Source organism: Rhododendron vialii, chromosome 4a (genome assembly GCF_030253575.1).
Source record: "Rhododendron vialii isolate Sample 1 chromosome 4a, ASM3025357v1".
In the NCBI taxonomy this organism is placed as follows: Eukaryota; Viridiplantae; Streptophyta; class Magnoliopsida; order Ericales; family Ericaceae; genus Rhododendron; species Rhododendron vialii.
Window position 1 is genome coordinate 24,934,603 of NC_080560.1, and position 20,997 is coordinate 24,955,599.

The 20,997-nt window shown below is 39.2% G+C and overlaps 1 protein-coding gene across 2 annotated transcripts; it reads right to left on the minus strand.

Moving 5' to 3' along the window:
- Positions 1 to 1,838: 1,838 nt before the first annotated feature.
- Positions 1,839 to 20,011, minus strand: LOC131322132 (acyl-coenzyme A oxidase 4, peroxisomal). 2 transcript variants are annotated; one of them, XM_058353319.1, is made up of 13 exons: positions 19,852 to 20,011; positions 18,999 to 19,103; positions 17,537 to 17,643; positions 17,219 to 17,296; positions 17,017 to 17,140; positions 16,777 to 16,850; positions 16,620 to 16,679; positions 16,363 to 16,472; positions 14,267 to 14,426; positions 12,459 to 12,535; positions 3,358 to 3,529; positions 3,188 to 3,280; positions 1,839 to 2,157 (listed from the first exon to the last, which is right to left on the minus strand). In XM_058353319.1, exons 1-13 carry the CDS (start codon positions 19,877 to 19,879, stop codon positions 2,026 to 2,028), a joined length of 1,320 nt encoding a protein of 439 aa, XP_058209302.1. In that variant the 5' UTR covers positions 19,880 to 20,011; the 3' UTR covers positions 1,839 to 2,025. The 2 variants fall into 2 exon arrangements, with proteins under 2 accessions (XP_058209302.1, XP_058209303.1); XM_058353320.1 differs by lacking the exon at positions 1,839 to 2,157 and adding an exon at positions 2,293 to 2,850.
- Between the last annotated feature and the right edge of the window lie 986 nt (positions 20,012 to 20,997).

Genomic DNA, 20,997 nt, shown 5'->3' on the forward strand with positions numbered 1-20,997 from the left:
AGGTGTAGCAGTTAAGGGCCCGATTTGATGCAGGTATAATTTTTGAAGGATTATTTATGGAGGGAGAAAAAGATGGTAGGGAGAATTAGTTATGGAAGATAAAGCCCACATTGATGTAAATTTTATGAAGGGAAGATTAAATAGTACTCCCTCCGTCCCTTTTTTAGAGTCCAGTATTTTATTTTGAATTGTCCTTTAATAAGTGTTCATTTTGTAAAGTTAGTGGGTAAAAATTAGTGAATTTTCTATTTTACCCGTACAAAAAGATTTCATTTTGAAAAGTTAGCAAGTAAAAAATATAATGATGATGTTTCCATAGAGGGTAAGTAGGAAAAGTAGAGGTAAAAGTTGATATGAAAGATATAATAATGATGTCTTTTTAATAAATTGAAATTATGAAGTAGGACATTTAAAAAGGGACGGAGGGAGTACGTGGTTTGGATGTGAGATAAAATGGGAGGATAAAAAATGGTGGATGATGTAAAAAGGTATTAAATGACGAATTTGCCCTTATTCAGTTCCAAACTTAATATGTATTGTATTAAATATGTAAATGCAAATATAACTAATTTTTCAGAATTAAGGTATTTATGTATTACATTAATAATAAAGTTTACTAACAAATTAATGTTTGTTAAATAGTATAATAATTAAAAAAAACTAAAAAAATTATTTTTATTATTATTGTGGTTTATTATCATGAGTGGAGTACACAGAAGTGTGGTGCAACTTGTTACACACAATCAAAACTCTTTCGCAGAAAACCCTTTACTGTCTTTTCCTTTTTTTCGGTGAGCAATCTATTTTCAAGAGAAAAGCTTTGAAGTCCCATGGCCGAACGACGGCACCTCTGCAATAACTGGGTTTCACGATCATCCGCAGCTCGTCGCTGTCGTCACAGTACCTCTCTATTTTCCATTTTTCCCGATCTGGTGTGCATGTGTGTGACTGTGTGTGATGAGGAGGGTGGATGAGGAGGGGCAAAATCGTTCCAAAATGAGGTGGATTGTCCCGGATTAGTTTTCTCCACCTCAAAACCTGTCCATAATTTATGCCCCCTTAGTCAAATAAGAGAAGGAAATAATCAGGGAGGATGACGTATGGAGGGGGAGGAAATGTTTGCCAAAGGAAGCCAAAACTGTCAAATCAGGTCCTCATCCGCCTGGATTGGCTATGGAGGGCAACTATGGCTACATCCAATCGGGCCCTAAGCTTCAAAGTGTTTATTTCCATTTGGATTATCATCGGTCAAATGCTTAAACTCCCTTCAAATCCGTAACCCACTACCACTGAATTTTTCTTAATAAAAAAAAAAAAAAAAAAAGTGACTCCATATGTGAAGCAACTTTTCCGAAATAATTTCATTTTTTTATGGGCAAAAAATAACTTCGTCCCTAACAGTTCCATTTCCCACAAATAATTTCCATTATCTATGGCTCAAAAAGTTGGTCCAAGTCTAATATTGAATATGTTTCCAAACCTTCTTTCTCCGTGTATATATAGATAGATTTATATTATGATTCCTGCTTTAGTCAAGGGTTTCTTATTCACATGTTACACTATGTTATGTTAGATATATTAAGCATGTATAATTGTGGATCCACATGCTACCTATCATGTCAGGTGCATATATTGGCATGGATTTTAATCTCGACCGTACATGTTAGTCTTGCATGTGCATAGAACAAGTTGAAACGCTAGTAAGAGGGTAAAAAAAGTTTCTGAAGCATCATTGATATTGCCAACTTCTTGTGTTAGACTTCATCTCACATCGCTCATCTAAACCACCCAAACTTGTTTAATAAAATCCAGAGACTATTCAAGCTATTGCCAATTAATTTTAGGTTGGAACCCTCCAAGAGTGCATATAACTTCTTCAATATGTAACCAGCCAAGGTAAAATGAAATTACATTAGTTGTTATTAAATTGTTACTTCTTTTTGGAAGCCATACAACTTCTTTTAATTCAGTCAACCTGAAATCTCTTTTTCATTTTTTTTAGCTAACGGGGGAGAGCTTATAAGATCACAAGCGGCTTCGTTGGGGTGATGGAGCTGGCTTGAAGCTGGCAATCCCAGTGATCTCCCTGCCTGCGACCAATGTGTTGATATCGTAAGTGCCTTCATATGTGTAGATGGGCTCTAAGTCACAGAATGCCTAAAAAACACCATAAAGGCAACAATTAATCCAACAGACGGTGGTGTGGATTAGTGGATACAGATCTGAGAACAAGAAAACACTGGCCAACCATAAGCAAGCAAGAAATGACGATAGGAGGGAATTAATTCAAGAAATAGTGATCTAACAAAGTGGATGTGAGTACAGCATGAAAAGTCGAAAACATTTACTATGTGTTCAGTCCTAACATAACAACAGACTACAACTATTTGATAATGGAGGTTGTAGTTCAGATTTTGGGTCGTTCAAGACCTGCTACAATCAAAGGAATATCAGTCACAATCAGGATTCAGGACTGATTGAGCAGCAGAGAACAGTGCCAGTTCCAGCTCAATGCTGCTGCTCCTATAGTCCTATCGCAACTGCTTAAAATACTTGCAAAAGTTCTAACCTAATCTTCAAGCTAAACAGGAAGGGGGTAGTCATTCAGTTCCTTACATTTCTAGAAATGAACAGGGAGGGTGCAGCTAGATTGGTTCCTTTCGACTATAATGAAACAAAAACTGAAGTCTAGAACACTCTGGTGTTATCAAATGTCCAATGCAGCTCCTCCATTTAGAATGGTTTCATAGTTTATTGCCAAACCAAACCAAACCAAACTGATCCTTGTGTCCCAATCAATTGGGGTTGGCTACATGAATCCTATTTTTCCATTGAGCTGTCCAGGGCTACCTGTTCACTTAGATTTAGTAAGCCCAAATTCTTAGTAGTTCATTGCCACAGATAAGAAAACCGTTGCAGGGGCAGATTTGATTGACAAGTTTGAATTCATATCCTACACTATCAGATTGGATATCACTAGAAACGTGAGTTCAGATCCCTTTCTAGTTTCTTGTTACTCTAGGAAGTATTTTAAATTCTACTCTTTACAATTTGAGAAATTTTGGATCCCATTTTACTTATCAAACAGCATTATCAATACAGCCTAGACTTGGTTAAAAATCGGATTTCTTAAAAGCAGAGTCACAAGGGAAAGTATGAAGGAAAGTATGAACCAAGAAATGCAAACCTTTGCAACTAGAAAGTCGGTCAAGATTCCATTGCCACCAAGTAACTCCCGCCCAAGAGATGTAGTCTCCCTTGCTTTTGAGGTAATCCATGCCTGGAAAACACATCATCAGTACAATGCATCACCTCCATTGCAAATCTACAAGAACAAGAAACAATAAAAGCCCGTACCTTTCCTAAGCTTACACGACCAGGAGTCATTTTCCCACTGTCATACAACTTACAAAGGCGCCAACCAACAAGAATCATAGCCTGAATATTCCCCAACATGCGAACTAGTTTTTGTTGGGTAAGTTGGAAAGCTGCCAATGGTGCACCAAACTGTTTCCTCTCTTTCAAGTACCTTAGAATTTAAAAAAAAAAAAAAAACCGTCAATTGCTCAAATTGAAGACCGGAAGCAAGTTAAAAGCACATTAAAAGAAGGAAGCCAAATACTTTAGTAAATCTCATGCTAAGTTCTACTTCCATATTAGACAACTTCCCAAGTAGAAAAGGTGGGGGCTCTCTCTCTCTAGGTGACTTCTTCCCTCTGGTTTTCCGTCACTAGGGTTTCTACTTGGGGTGGGGGGGGAGGGGGGTGCGCCCCTCTCTCTCTCTCTCTCTCTCCCCCTAGATTTTCAGCGCCTCCTCTTCCTCCCCTTTTTCTCCCACTGCTGCTCTCTCCAACGTCGATCTTCTCTGTCTCGCCGGATTCACCCGTCGGTGTCTTTCTCCTGGGTTGATCCGATCTTTGAGCTTAACAGCTAGGTGGTGCGTTTGGCAGCAGAGGATGGTCATTTGTTTGGGCGTTTTGGTCTCCCACCGGTGCTGTAATTCTGGTTTTAAGCTTAACGGCGAAGTGGTTTCCATGAGGCCTTTTCTGTTTGCAGCCCTCCTCTTCGGCTGTTTGCAGATCTTTTCCGTCCATGGTGCTCCTGTCTGTTTTGGTGGTGGGTGCAAGCGTGTGTCTCTGTTGTTCTGGGCTTCAGTCCAGAATTGCGATGGCGGCTGCTGATGGTGGAGGTTTGTGTCTGGTATGGGCCCTTGGACAGCGGTTTTCCTGGTGGCCGAAGCTGTTGGGGTTGTTTTCAGTGGGTTGCAAGGCGGCGGTGATGTTTGGCAGCTGGGATGGTGTTGCTGTTGTCTAGGATTAGGCTTTGTTTTTTCAGGTTTGGGCTTTTCCCTCTTAGGTGTTGGTTTTGGGCCTTTTCGCCCATTTGTTTGGGCTGGGCTCTTTTTGGGTGCTTGTTGGTGTTTTACTTACCAACTTTGGATGTTTTTTTCTCCGGGTTTTTTCAAAAAAATGTGAGGTGAGGTGTAGTTTTAGGTGAGGTACTACTATTTGTGTATGATGCTCCCCGGTGTATCACTACAAGATTTCAGTTTTCTGTTTTGCATCATTTTTAATGGTATGGAAACCTTTCTTTGCTGATAAAAAAAAAAGAAGAAGTTCTACTTCCATATCGAGATTGAACAAAATGGCTTCTGGCTACTGACTACTACCATCAAAATTTACTTGATTTATTTTCCTTTTCCTTTTTTTCCACCCCTCGTGGTTGGCTATAGTGTGACCTTGGGGCTTAAGTATAGGTCACAAAGGAAGTCCCTTCAACAGCGGGTTTTATAATGAGTAGAACCCAGGTGAAATTAGATTGTTACTCTCTGCAGCACGAATATTTTGTCCAAACTGGGCATTCAACAACTTACCAAATAGATTATTTTCTACCAAAAAAAAAAGGAACATAGGCAACAAAAACGAAAGAAGTACATATTTTGCTTTCTTAGTTGAAAGGTGGTCTTGTACACGAGCTCATACCACCCATTCAACAACTCTATACTGAGTTTTCAGACACGAAGTGGGTACAAACACAAAGTAGGTTAGGATCAAAGGGAACACAAAGCTAAGGAGATATATTTAAGAAGACACTGATTTTATTAACTTCAACTGACTTGGTTATTACAATAAGCGGAGCCCTCCCTTTATAGGCGTAAGGAGGGAATACAAACACTGGTGATTACATCACTGATTACATCATAGGGATAGTACCTATGCATAATTGTGAATTACTATTTTTAGTCTACCTGACACCAACTACATTGTACAACTACTATGACTTATTAGTTTACAGACACACTTACTATTACATCATTGACTAAAGCTTACACCTTTCTAACTTCGTACACCAATAATACAACTACTACCAACAGTAAACACCAATTATTTCACCCTCTCTGTGTTCCCTTTGATCCCTTTGATCCTAACCTACTTTGTGTTTGTACCCACTTCGTGTCTGAAAACTTGGTATCAGAGCCATGTCTTCCATTCTAGCTTAAACCTCTTCTGGGAATTTCTTTTTCAACACAACTTCAAATCTTTTCTAAAAGAAAACACTTGAAGTGTATGCTCTGTGGTTGCCTTCTCAGGATCCTCCACATCAGAAACTTCACTAACTATTTTGGTTAAAGAATTTTGTATCAGTGGGATAAAAGTACATTGAGACTTTGGCCCTGGAGTTGGCAGTGTGTCTCGGTTTATCTTCCCTAGTATACAGAATTTTATTAATCAAAATTGGTTGAAGATCTTACTTTGAAAAAAAAAAGGTTTGCTGTACTAAGGAAAAGAAGAACCCAGATTTTTATCTAAAGATGAATCATCTGTTTTCTACTTACTCTTCTGCTACCTCGTCTCTTGTTCCTTCACGATCGTCTACCAGTAGAAATTCCTCCGCATCCTCTTCTAATCTTGAATACTTGTATGAGTTTGAATACCTACCTGATGATAGTAAGGTCCCTCTTACTAATCTCCCTTTCCTTAATCCCTATAATGCTTTTGTTAGACCCCAAACCTCTGTAAAGAAATCCGTCATCCAACTTTTCTCCACAAAACGCCAAACTTCTGTAAAAGAGTATGTCCAAGCCTCCAAATTTGATCAATCTTTTATTGCAGCAACAAAGGCTGAACAACTTTTACCTTTAGAAATCCCAGTTGATTTGCCTCGTCTTTGGCAACAACAAGGATTTACCCACCTTCACTTTGGAGCCATTAGACTGGCCGTCACTTTCCATGGAAGAAAGGGTTTACCTGTTACTTCCAGACTTGCTCTGGTAGATACCAGGTTTCTACAGTATCAGCACGCATGTATCGCTACAGTCCAAACCACCTTAAATGCTGGAACTGTGATTTTTACCTTTTACCCCAATTTTAACATGCCACTAGCAGATCCTCATTTGCTATCAGCCTTGAAAGTGCAAGTTCAAATTGGTGGTGCCTCCCAAATCTCTACCACATATGCAGCAACCCTTCACTACCAAATGGCCTACCGTCTCCAAAACCATGCTTTTGACATGTCCTTACCTTCGTCCACAGATGAAGCCATTTTCCTCACTGTTAACGCACCTCATCAAGCTTCATGTGTCCATGTGCCGCGTCAAATTTCCCGTCCTGAGCTTCTCAAGCTTCTCCCAGAGTCTTGGGTTACAGCTTATGAGAAAAATCAAAACTAGCCCATTCCTGTCCAATCATCCAACCCACTTTTCATCACCAAACCTGATGGTACCGTGGAAATCACTTTTCCAAAAGAAACCTCTGCCTCATCTTCAACCCATTCTGTTATCTTTCCCTCGCGAATAGACATGTTTGTCGATGGTTCTAGACCTGGTCCTTCAATTCAATATTTTCAACCCAGTGGTCTCCCAGTCTACTATTTCAAAAATTCAGAAACAGGTCGTTGTTACTTTGATGCCTGTGACTGTGATGAATGTCTAGAGGAGAGTCTTTTAGAAGATGACGAGGACTTTGATGATGATCCATGTCCCCTATGCACATCTCCACCTCTCACTCCTTGTCAATCTCCACCTTCTCCTCAACCTCCATCTGATGATGGTTCTTCGAGTCAACCCAGTGGATGTTTCATGTTCACATCATCCTCTTCCTGGACAGAAGCAGATTTTCCTCCTTTGGACTTCCATAGTTCCCAAGAATGGACAACCCACCGTCATAAAATCCCAGATTCTACTACCATTCTCCCTGATGGTAGTACCAAGGCAGTCTCAGTAGCAAAAGCAGCGATAAATTGGCAGTCAGCAAATTCTCTCGCCCAAAATAAAATTCTTCAGAGAATTGCTAACTCCCAGCAAAATTTGAAGAATGTTGTTCATAAGAAGTTATCAACCTTGGAACTTCTTATCAAAGATTTGCAGCAGAAAATCCAGAATGTTCACCAGGAACTTCTCCAGATGGCCTATGCCAACCAAGCATTTTCAGCAGCCTTTTACCAAAAGGATGCTGAAATGAAGCATCTCAAGAACCAGCTTCATTCTCTCCAAGCTTAGCAGAATTCTCAACAAAAAAGCCATTTTGACATGTTCACATCTTCCTCTCAACAAAATTTGTTTGGGTATCCTCAAATGTCTCAACGTTTACCTATAAATCCTACTTCAGGATTTGGTGAGTCCAATATCTTTGGGAGCTCATCAGCTTTTCTTCCTCCACCAAAAAGACCATCTCCACCAAAACTTACTTTCCCAAAGCCCCAGATTAACCTGTTCAACCTCCAACCATTCCGTCTTCATCCTCCATCTTTACACCTGCCCCAACTATTTCCACTTCTTCTCAACCATCAGACCCAAATTCCAAGTCGCCTCAGTTAATGGTCCAGCCAACATCTAGCCCTACTAAAAATCCAATCTCCACTCTCCTACATTCCTTAGCCACTATACCTGAAACCCCATCTCCTGAACCAACCATTGAGTTTGATTCAGATACTGAATCCACAAACTCTATGCCAATTCCTCATGTTTTCATGATGAACCCTAAAAACCCAGAGGAACATGTTGAAGATCCCATCATTGAAGAAGGTCCTGAGTTTGATACACCCCCTGAAATTCCAACTTTTGATTCCTTCTCACATTCCAACATCCATTCCCAAGATTTCTCTTTTGATACCATTTCCCCCTCAAAATGGTTGGATAAACTTTATGAGATTCATGCTTGGTGCACAGCTGCTATGCTTTCCCCAAACGCTACACTCAGTGATGTCATTACTAAGTGTACAGCAAAATTTCTTGGCCGTCTACGTTAATGGTACTTAGCTCTTGGTGAGTACCAACAGCTGCAGCTTAAGCAACTCCCAACTCTTGATCAATTCATCTCAGTTCTGCATACTGAGTTTCTTGGAGACCATAACAATACGAAAGAATTCGTTCGAGAAGAATATCTCAGCATGAAGTGTTGTTCATTCAAAAGAAAGGACTTGGAGATCCATTATGACCGCATGTCTCAGAGATTCTATCTTCTCAACGGCATGGATGATGTCAACCTCAAGCAAGCTTTTCTCAATTCCCTTCCTGAACCATTGGGAAATGAGACAGCACGGCTACTTCAAACAAAAGGATTGATGCTGAATGCAACATCGCTTGGCGGAATTTACCAGCACTCTTTGATTGCCTTGGAAAAGTTGTGCAATCACCAGAAATTCCTCAGAACGCTTGAAGAACAGGGAAAACTTCTTGGCGAAGCATGTGACCGGCCTGACCTATCTATAAAATGCAAAGACAAGAAGTGCACTTGCCGACCATCATATCGGAAGACCAAACACTTTCAGAAATGGAAGTTCAGACCTCCTGGCAAGTTTTCAAAGTTTTCCAAATCTGGCAAGTTCTCACACCGAAAAAAATGGAAATTCTTCAAGAAGAAGCAATTCAGAGGACAGCGAAAGTCTGATCGCTGCTACATATGCAGAAAGAAAGGGCACTATGCAAAACAGTGTCCCAATAAAGCAGCACGAGACAAGATGGTGAGCTCTTTGGTTCTCATTGACGATGATCTTGAGGATGCTGATGTCGAATCTCTATTTTCCATTGATGATGAAGCAACAGATGAAGCAGTCCTTGCCTTCACGTTTGACGACTCTTCATCAGAATCAGAAGACTCTTCTGAAGATTCTGACTCATTCCCTTATGAAATCCAAACCTTTGGATTCTCAAACATCATGCTGGATCAACCCTTAGCCAAGGTCAAAATCTTGCTTGGCAAATATGAGAAACCCATACCAGTTATCGCTTTCTTTGATACTGGTGCAGCAGCCTCCATCCTCAACCCTGCAATTCTCCCCAGGTCCTACTGGCAGTCCTATTTCAGACCCTTTACAGCAGCCAATGGAGAAACTTTTGTCATCACTTTGATCAGTAAGCCTATTGTCATCCAACTTTTCCCTAGATACACCATAAAACATCAAGTCTATGGTTCTGATCTCCCAGGAAAAGATTTATTGTTAGGCTTTGATATCCTTCAAAATCTCAGCAAAGTCTCCTGGCTCAAAAAAGACTTGAAATTTAAAAATTACCTGTTACCTTGGACCACTCAACCCAACCTCTTTTCCATAGAAACTTTCTCCTCCATCAAAGAAGCCATAATCCAAACTTCTTGTGCAGAATCCCATTCTCAGTTCCTCACCAAATGTTCCAATCCTCTTTGGAAAAATCCAGACTTCTTCATTTCTCTTCCCTTTAAGAAAAATGAAGATATCAACCCCACCAAAGCTACCCATCATGGAATGAACCCAGAACATTACCAGCTTGCTCTTCAAGAGCTCCAGCAACTTCAGTTAGAAGGTTTAATTGAGCCCACAACCTCTCAGTGGGCGTGTGAAGCATTTTATGTGAACAAAAGGACAGAACAGATAAGAGGAAAGCTCCGCCTGGTTATCAATTACCAGCCTCTTAATCATTTTCTGCAGGATAACAAATTCTCTCTTCCTCGGAGAAGTGTTCTTTTTGCAAACTTGCCTAAAGCACAAATTTTCTCAAAGTTTGACTTGAAAGCAGGTTTTTGGCAGCTGGGCATCCATCCAGATGATCGTCCCAAAACTGGTTTCTGCATTCCAGATCACCATTTTCAGTGGTCAGTCATGCCTTTTGGATTAAAAACAGCCCCATCTTTGTTTCAAAAGGCCATGATTCGGGTATTTGCTCTCATTCTATCCTCAGCCCTTGTTTACATTGATGACATCCTACTTTTTTCTCCAGATATTGAGTCTCATGTTGTCTTACTACAAATTTTCCATTCCCTCGTCCAAACCCATGGTATAATGCTCTCAGAGAAAAAGATGCTCCTTGCTCAACCAGAAATTGATTTTTTAGGGATGCATATCTCTAAAGGTCAATATACCCTCCAGCCTCATATAGCCTCCCAACTTGACCATTTTCCAGATGAAAATCTCACAGTCAAACAAGTTCAACAGTTCCTTGGAATTGTTAACTATATGGTTGATTTCATTTCTAGCCTTGCTCAATACCGTACTCCTCTTTCAGCTCTCCTAAAGAAAAGTCCTCCTCCTTGGTCAGTCCATTGTACCAAAGCTATCACAGACCTCAAAGCCATATCCAAAACCCTTCCTCCATTAACCATACCTTCCGATGGGAAACGAGTTCTTCAAACAGATGCCTCTGATCTATATTGGGGAGCAGTTCTTTTGGAAGAAAATTCAGAACAGAAGCGCAGAATTTGTGGATACAAGAGTGGTGCTTTCTCTCCAGCAGAACTTCATTACCACTCTACTTACAAAGAAATTCTGGCAATCAAAAGGAGCATTGAGAAGTTTGAATTTCATCTAATCGGTCATCATTTTCTCATTGAGACTGATATGATGAGTTTCCCCAGCATGCTCAAGTTTAAACAGAAACACCTTCCAAAGGCACAGTTGCTCAGATGGGCAAATTGGTTTTCCAATTGGAGTTTTGATGTTGTCCACATAAAGGGAAAAAAAAATGTCCTCCCAGATTTTCTGTCAAGGCTCAAAAAAGAAATCGACCAGTTTTCCAAAACAAAACCATATTCATTTGTCCCTGGTTGCTTTCCCATAATTTCCTGTTTCCACCCAGTTAATCTTCCTATCCACCTCCAGTGTCATCTTGTGGAATTAACCCTTCTCTCCAGGTGTGTCCAAATATGTCAAAACCTTCAACATCTCTGTATTTTCAAATATGGTCTTGATGAAGGTCCCATAAAAGGTCTACCCTTCCATCCTGTCTATCCTTTTCTCACCCAGTTTGAAGTGTCCTACCATAATGTCTTTTATTTCAAAAAAGAAGTCTTTCTCCTCTTATGGTATTTAGTTGATGTGTATACTATAAGTGTCAGTTTCAATAAATCAGCAATATTGGTGTATCTAGCACATGCACCGTTCAATCGAGTCCAACCCCCAGAAGATTTCTTTTTGAAATTTCTCTTGCTCTTTGGCAACATACCCTACTGGCAACAGCAAATCAGAAGAATCCCTACCGGTGCAGATGAAGACCTCCAATTTGCTTTTTGGTCAACTCGCATCAACAGATGTCTTCCTAATCCAGATGGTTCTCTCACTTGGCGAAAGGAGTATCACACTATATTTCTTTCAGCATATCAAGAGTCTCCGAGCATTGAGATCCACAGTGGAAATTATTTGGTCATGACTCAAACAATGTGTTCACTCAATGGATTAACACCTGCAGACGTTCTCTCATCTCTCCTCCATTATGAGTCTGCAAACTGGAAATTCAATGATACTTATCTGGAAGAATGGCGCCAAAATATCCGCTATCTTTTGGAACAGTATCACTTGACTGAAGATTATTCTGGAAGCAGTGGTTCAGATAATCCAGAGTGAAAACCATGTGCTCATACCAACTGTCTCTTTTGTGTGGTGTATATTTACTTTTTGTAATAAAGTGTGGTAGTGTTGTCCTCTTTTCCAGAGAGGGTGAAATAATTGGTGTTAACTGTTGGTAGTAGTTGTATAATTGGTGTACCAAGTTAGAAAGGTGTAAGCTTTAGTCAATGATGTAATAGTAAGTGTGTCTGTAAACTAATAAGTCATAGTAGTTGTACAAAGTAGTTGGTGTCAGGTAGACTAAAAATAGTAATTCACAATTATGCATAGGTACTATCCCTATGATGTAATCAGTAATGTAATCACCAATGTTTGTATTCCCTCTCTACGCCTATAAAGGGAGGGCTCCGCTTATTGTAATAACCAAGTCAGTTGAAGTTAATAAAATCAGTGTCTTCTTAAATATATCTCCTTAGCTTTGTGTTCCCTTTGATCCTAACCTACTTTGTGTTTGTACCCACTTCGTGTCTGAAAACTGTCATTTGTTCAGAAATAAATAAGTAAATACAATAGTGGTTAGAGTTTTCTGATTCTGAACAAATATCTGAAACTTTATTGCTTATATTTTATGTCTTGCAATTGTACGCTAAAGGTTGCTAAACTTGTTACAAGCAAAAACTTGAAAAACATTGGCAATATCATACCTGTGACACATATCATAGACACCCATTGAAATGCCAATAGGCTGCCAGGCAACCATGAGACGTGAAGCAGCAAGGACCTGTTTGCAGAGAGCAGTAAGTGAGTACGCCACTAAAAACCCTCCAGCAATACAAGTTCAAATAAAACACCATGCAGTAAGTAATTATTGGGTGTTTTGACCCGATTCGTTGCGCTGTATCAATAACCATGGGGATACAGGGTTAGGACTCCAGAAACTTATGATCTGCGTGTTTCCTAATTTATCTCATCAACACTCCAATAATAGATTAAAGAGATTTTCAGAAGTGATAGTTCAGTTTCATTTTTCAATGAAACAGAGGAGGGTGGGGAAGGATGAACGACAGCACAAATAAAAAGAGAGAGATCGCAAAAAGCGAAGCAAAATCACTCTTTTCAACAGGAATTCTATGACAAAAGCTCCATAGGCACACGTGTTGGATGTAGCATTTGTTAGAAAAGCGAGGTACGCTTTTTAATCTGGCAATAAATAAATATTAAATCTGAGATCATGATAGCATAATTCTTAGTGGTGCCACCACAGACTAGCCTTGGCCTGGCTTAAAACCTAAAATTGGCCCATCAGTCTCCCATGGGTAATGGTCCTAATGGACCTGATAAAGTACAGCACATGACATGGCAAAATTGCATAGAAACATCCATAATAAGCAGCAGGAAGGACCTCTTAGGGTATCAAGTTGCAGAGGTTGATTCGAAACTCTGTTGTGACATAGCTCTAAGTTTTATTGTACAACAAAATGCAATCATTTAACATACAGTCCCAAAAAATGCCCAAAATTCAACTAGACAAGACTTGTGCACTTATTTTGTCCTCTTTTGGGGGTAATTCAGAAGCCATCCCATCAACCGCAAGTTTGCATGACCACACCACAAATTGGAGCCCCCTTCTGCAGTTACTTCAAAAGCTTGTGGGGAGGTGGCCCAAAGGTTTTGCTTTTAGTGGGATGCTTATTTTGCCCTTATTCATAACCAAATGCAAATGAGTGTTAACTAGATATATAAAGGAGGGGAAAAAAGGTTGCAAACCGCATGGTGTACTACCAGAGTTAAAAACCTAGTGGCATGATTTAGACAAATTAAAGAAGGGGAAATGCAAAAGAGTAATGGTAGTTTTGCATACAAACTAAAAGATGGGCAGATAAGGTATGTAGAAAAATATAGAAGTTTTTGGACTCTTTCCAAAAAAAGACTTATATTTCCTAACAAAACTCATACTTTTATCCTTTTTCCTTGCTGTTTCATGGAGGAAAGGGACTTTAAAGAGAATGAAACAAGTATTAACTGTGAAAATGACATAACTTGTGAACGTTAATTTAAACGCTAAGCCATTAGTAAAGCAATTATAAATTCCAAATTTTCCAATGATAAGTGTACATGTAGCAAGGGATTAAAACTGAAACTCCAAGAGCACCGACTATAATTGGTCTCTGCGGGATAAACTACCAGAATCTGTAGATACTTCTACGACAAATATGCTGAAAATAGAACTAAGGGGTAACTATGCGGCTTGCTTGTGATTAATGGTTTTCGATTCCATCAGAAAGAATACATCAACTTATTACGAGAGAATCCATAAGATGGGTTCATCATGCATTGCATATGATTCCCGTTTTGAGTCTACAGAAATAGACCATGCTATTTTATATCTTGAAAATTGAGTACTTCCTTCTTTCTTCTAACTTTGAAAGAACTCCATACGAAATCAACTATGTTTGGTAGGAGAGTGAATGAGATATGAGAACACTGTAAAAGAACCAATTTGTTGCCATACCTTATTCGTATCCTGAAAAGAATTGATACCGGGCAATCTGTCCTCATCGGCGACAAAAACTCTTTTCAAGACAATATCTCCATTTTGGACAATACGTAGGCCAATCTTATTTTCAATTTTAGTAGCTTGTAGTCCAGGGGCATCCTTCATTACTAGAAATCTGAAACAGATGGAAGAAGCACTGGTCATGCTAAAACAAAGAGAGAGTCAGATTTAGATCCCCGAATTCGATGTAGTGAAATGAAAATAGAACTTAATCAACTTCTCCGGGGGACCCTTGAAAGAAACTGGTTCAGCCCTCTCCTAGGCTTGAACTGAACGTGGGTAGCATTTGAACGCGTGGAACAATCGCCATAAAGAGTGAAAACCCATTTAAATGGTGGATATACAAGCCCATAGACAATTAAATACTAACATATCTAGGCGTCAGCTGTGGAGGAGTATAGGGATGTAAACAACATACTTGGAGAGGAATGTAAAAAAATATTAGTAGATTGTTAAACAGTAAGTCTAACGGTACAGAAAAAGTGTACAGATTTTGTGTGGGGCCCACTACGGGTCCCACTCAAATGATCCGAGCCGTTCATTAAATGTAAAACAGTTTTTCAAGGGCCCCCGCAAAAAATCAGTTCAATCCAATACTTATAGATGCTCAATCCAATAATAGAATGTTTCATTATCCGAGAATCGAAATCAAAATTTAGATGATTGGATTGAGCATCTATATGTATCGGATTGAACTGATTTTTCGCGGGGGCCCTTGAAAAACTGTTTTACATTTAATGAACGGCTCGGATCATTTGAGTGGGACCCGTAGTGGCCCCCACACAAAATCTGTACGCAAAATCTGTACACTTTTTCTGTACCGTTAGACTGACTGATAATCACAAAAAGTGTACAGATTTTGCGTACAGATTTTGTGTGGGGCCCACTACGGATCCCACTCAAATGATCCGAGCTGTTCATTAAATGTAAAACAGTTTTTCAAGGGCCCCCGCGAAAAATCAGTTCAATCCAATACTTATAGATGCTCAATCCAATAATAGAATGTTTCATTATCCGAGAATCGAAATCAAAAGTTAGATGATTGGATTGAGCATCTATATGTATCGGTTTGAACTGACTTTTCGCGGGGGCCCTTGAAAAACTGTTTTACATTTAATAAACGGCTCGGATCATTTGTGTCAGACCCGTAGTGGGTCCCACACAAAATCTGTACGCAAAATCTGTACCGTTGGACTTATTGATTATTAAACATACTTGGAGAGGAATGTAAAAAATTACTTAGTAGATTATTAAACATGCTCTGGGAGGAATGTAAGAAAGTTAGTTTAGAAATATTTAGTAGATTATTAAATTACTTTTGTTCCATTTTGAAGTATGATAAATCTTAGAGAAATATGTGCATGTTTTTTTTTTTTCCCTTAGTAACAAATATATAGATATTTGTGATGAATTTTTAATTTTATTTTCTAGTAATGAATATGAGAAATTCATTTATGAAATACAATTCCTTCTAACATAGAACAGTCAAATCCTAAGATACTTAAGGCTTAATCCAAATCCTAGCTCCACCTCTATTGGGCGTGCAGTCAAGGAAGCTAAAACCAGAAAATTATGACGACCATGCAGTGAATCCAGCACTACCCAAACACATTAGTGCAACAAATGAAACAATCCAACTTACTGGCTTCTCAGAAGCACGTGCTCTCTCTCTCTCTCACCACAGAGAATTAAGAAAACATAAAATGGTAACTGGTAAGTACAGGAAAGTGGAAATTGGACATTTTAGAGCAGGGCAATTGTAGCTTAAAACATCCATGTTGGATAAGTGAGACACTAACAGCCATTCAAAGAATCCTGTTTCAGGAGTCAATGAATCAGTACTAGTCAATCTGAAAAGTGAGCAACCTTACAGACTAGCACAACAGGTTGGTTTCTTCAGGTTAGTAAGTTTGCATGCTAGTGTATCTGCCCTAAAATCTAGTAAGTGGTGCTCTATTTCAGATACTTTTTTATAGCAATAATTTGATGCTCAAAAGTGTATGAGGTCTGTCATCAGTCCTACTCTATGACAACTGAACAAACATCCTTACGCGTTTATCTGATTTGTTGTTGTGTTCCTAGCAAATATAACCAGCACATCTGCAAAAGTGCTGTTGCCTATCCAGCGCTTTTGGCCTTCAAGGATCCAACCTCCATCAACCTAATCTTACCAAAAGAAAGTCAAAAGCAAGAACATAATACAGAAAGAAACTGCGGTTAAACACAAAATGAAATTCAACCTGAAAACTAAAACAAACCATTATCCCCATTACAACTTAATAAAATACAAGAGATTATGACCATGCACCTTTGCTGCTGTTGTTTTCAGAGAACTTGCATCACTTCCATAGTCAGGTTCAGTCAAACCCTATAAATTGAATACATTATGTGAGTTGCTTACAGCTAACAAAGATATCAATGCAATATTAGAAACCAAGACACATGCCAAAGAGACACATCCTTACCCAACAAGCTATAGTTTTTAGTTGTGCCAATGAAGGTAAATATTTCTGTTTCTGTGCTTCAGAACCTCCAATTGCTGTGGTCAATAGACCAAGAAGGTATAAGAACCCTCACATTCATCAACAAATCATGCAACGAATAGAAAAAATGCTCTCTAACAACTAATTAGTCTTATTTTTTCACACCAAACTAAAAAGTTGCAATAATGCTGCAAAAGCAAAGAAACACAATCATGAACGTACAAATAGTAAGCATTCCCAAAGAAGAATGCACCAAAATAAATGTAGAGCAGCTTGCATCAACTCTGGCAATCTCTGCTGCACAGATGGCATTTGCAGTTATTGATACACCTGGACATCCGTAGCCCTGGAACAATAAATCTAAATGAAATGTCAAATATAACAAGCTAATAAACATAGATCGAAGCAAAATCTGTATAAGTACCTTAATTGTGCCACCAGCAATACCCAGGGCACCAAGTTTTGGAACAACATGAAATGGAAATTCTGCCTTCTCCCAGTACTGAAAGACAAATTTGGAATAGTATCACTTAAAAATTATCTGACTAGAAGGCCATAAAGACTGTTACCAGTTCTTGTGTATCAAAGAAACTTCTGAAATCTGACGCTGCTTGACGTCCTATGGGAATACGATAACATTCACATGGAAAATTGTGCCTACACTTGTTCCATAATTTCTATCCCACAAACCAACAAAGTTATAATGACACCTAGAGAAGTCAGGTTTAACAAATGAAAATACCTTTGCCATTATTGGAGCTATTTCTTTTTCCATACACTCTCTTACTTTCATCCTTAAGCCCTGCTCCTCAGGAGTCAATAAGTCATCAAGCTGATAATAGTCTGAAGCTGTATTTTAAGAGTTAAGCATTATAAGTACAACAAAAATACATGTATGCAGCCCAAGAATCTTCTTCCTTGCCCAAATATTACATCCAATATAATCATTTTCATTTTCAGAACAAATAGTTGCAAAACAGCGCAGCAATTTTGTGCTTTGTTGCAGGGAGCTTTCAAAGTGGATGCGCTCCCGAGACGGGAGCTCGAATCGGCACTCCTAATTAAGGAGCATGCTCCCATCTCGGTCCCATCAAGACGGGAGAGCCCTCCTAAATAGGATGGGAGCTTCCACACTAATATCAGGGAAGAAACTCAATTTTCTCTTTGCAAACATATGCAAGGAAGAAGAAAAAAGAGAAAAAAAGTAAGATAGATTTGGGACTATCTTCTCGTCTTTGACCTATCTGCTTAGTCCATAACATTGACGAAAAAACAATATCGGGCCGTCTTTTTCTCACTCATGTCTATATATAATAAACACCTATATACACGCTACTTTCGGCGCACCCAACTTAGGATCTTCTACATTCCGCACTCCCGCTCCAGCTCCCACTCTCGTTCCCGCTTCGTGCAACTAAGGTTTTGTGTTCGTATTTTTCCTTGTTTTTCGGTAAATAAGCAGCTATTGATAGAATAGGATTGCAAATGTAAAAATCTGCATTCAATAGAAACCAAGGTATTTCAAATTTTTAATGAGTAGTTATCGGTATATTTTGCAAGGATCATCAACATTTTACCACATGAAATGTCCATACTATATGTACGGTGTGAATGTCAGCTCAAGTGGTGGAAAAAATAGTATCAATGCCTAGTTGGCTGAATTCTACGTGCTCTGGAGTTGCTTCGGTGGTGTTGGAACTGTAAAATTGATGCTAACTAACATATATGTTTCTGCAGTAGATTGTGCAGATTTAGGATTTAGGATTTAGTGTTATTCGCTATCTCTACTCAGACTATTTAGAGATTTGGGTTCATAAAGGTCTCTTATGGGTTACATCTCTACTCTTCCTAGATGAGGTATTAGTTGTAAGGCAATACGAACAACCAATGAGTGATGGTGGAACTATTCCATCACTCAAATTCATGCTAACTAAGAACTTTGAATCGGAAATCTGCGGCCTTTCTTCAGTTCTTCTCCCTCAGGTCGAGTGACTTTCAGTTCCATCTGCTTTGAATGCAGATGTGAAACCCACGTCGCGGTCTATAATTGGCATGTCCACAACTAATGCAGAATATATAGCCATCCCCACACATCGAGTGGAGGGGATGTTTGTTGCATGTGATTGTCCGCCACGTGGTGTGAAAAGCCCAATAGAGTACACAAGACACACCCTACGTGAAAGGGAAAAGGATAGCAGTCTTACTGCAAGGAGGAAAGACGGAAGCTGGAGTAGCTTGGGGGAAGGCTTCTGATACATCTAATGCTGGTAAATTGAAGTAAGAGCTCTTCACATCCTTGTAGTGCTCATCTGCGTTCAATTGCAGCCGAGTCAGTCAATAAAACCACAAAATGACTTCATCAGGAGGGAAAAAAAAAATAGGGTGAAGAAAACAAAATAAACTTTGCCCCGAAATTTACTCAATTCGAACCTGATAATCCATTAAGAACCACAATAAAGCCCATTATTTCCTATCATTTCAAACTATCCTGTAAGATTCTCAATTTTCCATTATTATCTACTCAATTTACTATCATTTCAAACTATCCTGTAATAAGATTCTCAATTTTCCATTATTATCTACTCAATCCGGGTCACAGATTTGTATTCTATTGGTTCCAATTCAGTAAGAGATCTCAATTTCAACAACAATAATCCAGGGATTTAACTACTAATAACAGCTTTTCAGTTCAAGACTAAGATAGAAAAGAATCGGATGATCAAACTGAAGCGTTGACAATTTTATTACAAAATATGTTCAACCATGAATGTTACAGATTACTACAAGACTACAACGAACGAGCGAGAGAGAGAGAGAGAGAGAGAGAGAGAGAGAGAGAGTATCATGCAATCAGAATCTCTAGTTTGACCTAATCATGCTCGCAGATGATGATTCTGTTGGTTCCAAGTTGATGAAAGATCCCAATGTTATTTAGGAAAACACAACCTAATTATACTATAAAACTACCCAACGGAAGCCTAGACTATTTCAATAGAATTATGTTTATGATCAAACGGAGAAAGAAAATGCAAAAGCGTTATTCAGGGAAAGACAGACCTTGATTATCCGAGGATAGAACAGTCATGGCGATTCAGCTACGAGAGAATTACAAATCTGGAAGTAAAACAAAATGGTGGTAAGGATAAAAGAACTGAGGATGAATCCAGAGAGAGATTGGGGCACGCAAGTCTAGACAATACAGTTGGGAGGGGATATCTATATTTACCTGGGGAAAGAAATGGGGACCACGTCCACGTCCACGTCCACGTCCACGTCCTTACAAGTCAGTGTCCTCGTCCCGAAGTTCTTGAGCCCAGTTTGGTAAGCATTGCAACAAGGGTGTTCCAGTTTTTCCAGTTTCTAAAAAGGGAAAATTACCCACAGGCGGTGTGGTGTGGACCGGAAAATACCACCAGGACCGGAAAATACCACCAACCCATGGTCCCAACTCTCAAAATCACCACTCTCATGACATGAGGGGAAATATTCACCAAAACATGGTAGGCTTGGTTGAATTGACAATTATACCCTCCAATATATTATCTGTAAAATGCCCTAATATTTATTCTCTCCTAAATCCATCGCTTTCTGATTTCAAGCCTCTCATCCGCTCAGTAGCTCTCGACCCTCTCTCTCCAGGTAGCTCTCTTTCTCTGTGGTAGCTCTCTCTCTCTCTCTTTGGTAGCTCTCTCTCTCTCTCGTAGGTGCGTGTGTGTGCTATGTGTTCTGTGAAAATCGAACAAAACCTCACTCCAAACCCCCCCTCTCTTTCTCACACACACAGAGTCGTAGTATCCAGACATTGAGACAAATTTTTGGTTGTTTTATGCAGATTTTTGCCCACATTGTTGTGTGAACCCTGATTTAAGGTTTGACAGAAGCTACTTTGGTCGAGTTGGTGAGTTTGCTGTATTATGTCCATATTTAGGTAACTGTGTATGATTTTGTTATTTTGTACTATCTGTGTAGTTCATGTTGTTGTTTGGCATGTGGGCATGTGGGTTTGTTTACAAATATCGTGTAACCACCTGATCTGAACAGAGTTTATGGTTTCCATGGTCGGTATAGAGTTTTGATCTTTATGATTAGGTGATTGTGTCCTTACAGAACATGTATGTGGTCCATAGTCACATTTCACTTGTAACAATAAAACCTCCTGATCTGAACAGAGTTCATGGTTTCCATGGTCGGTATAAAGTTTTG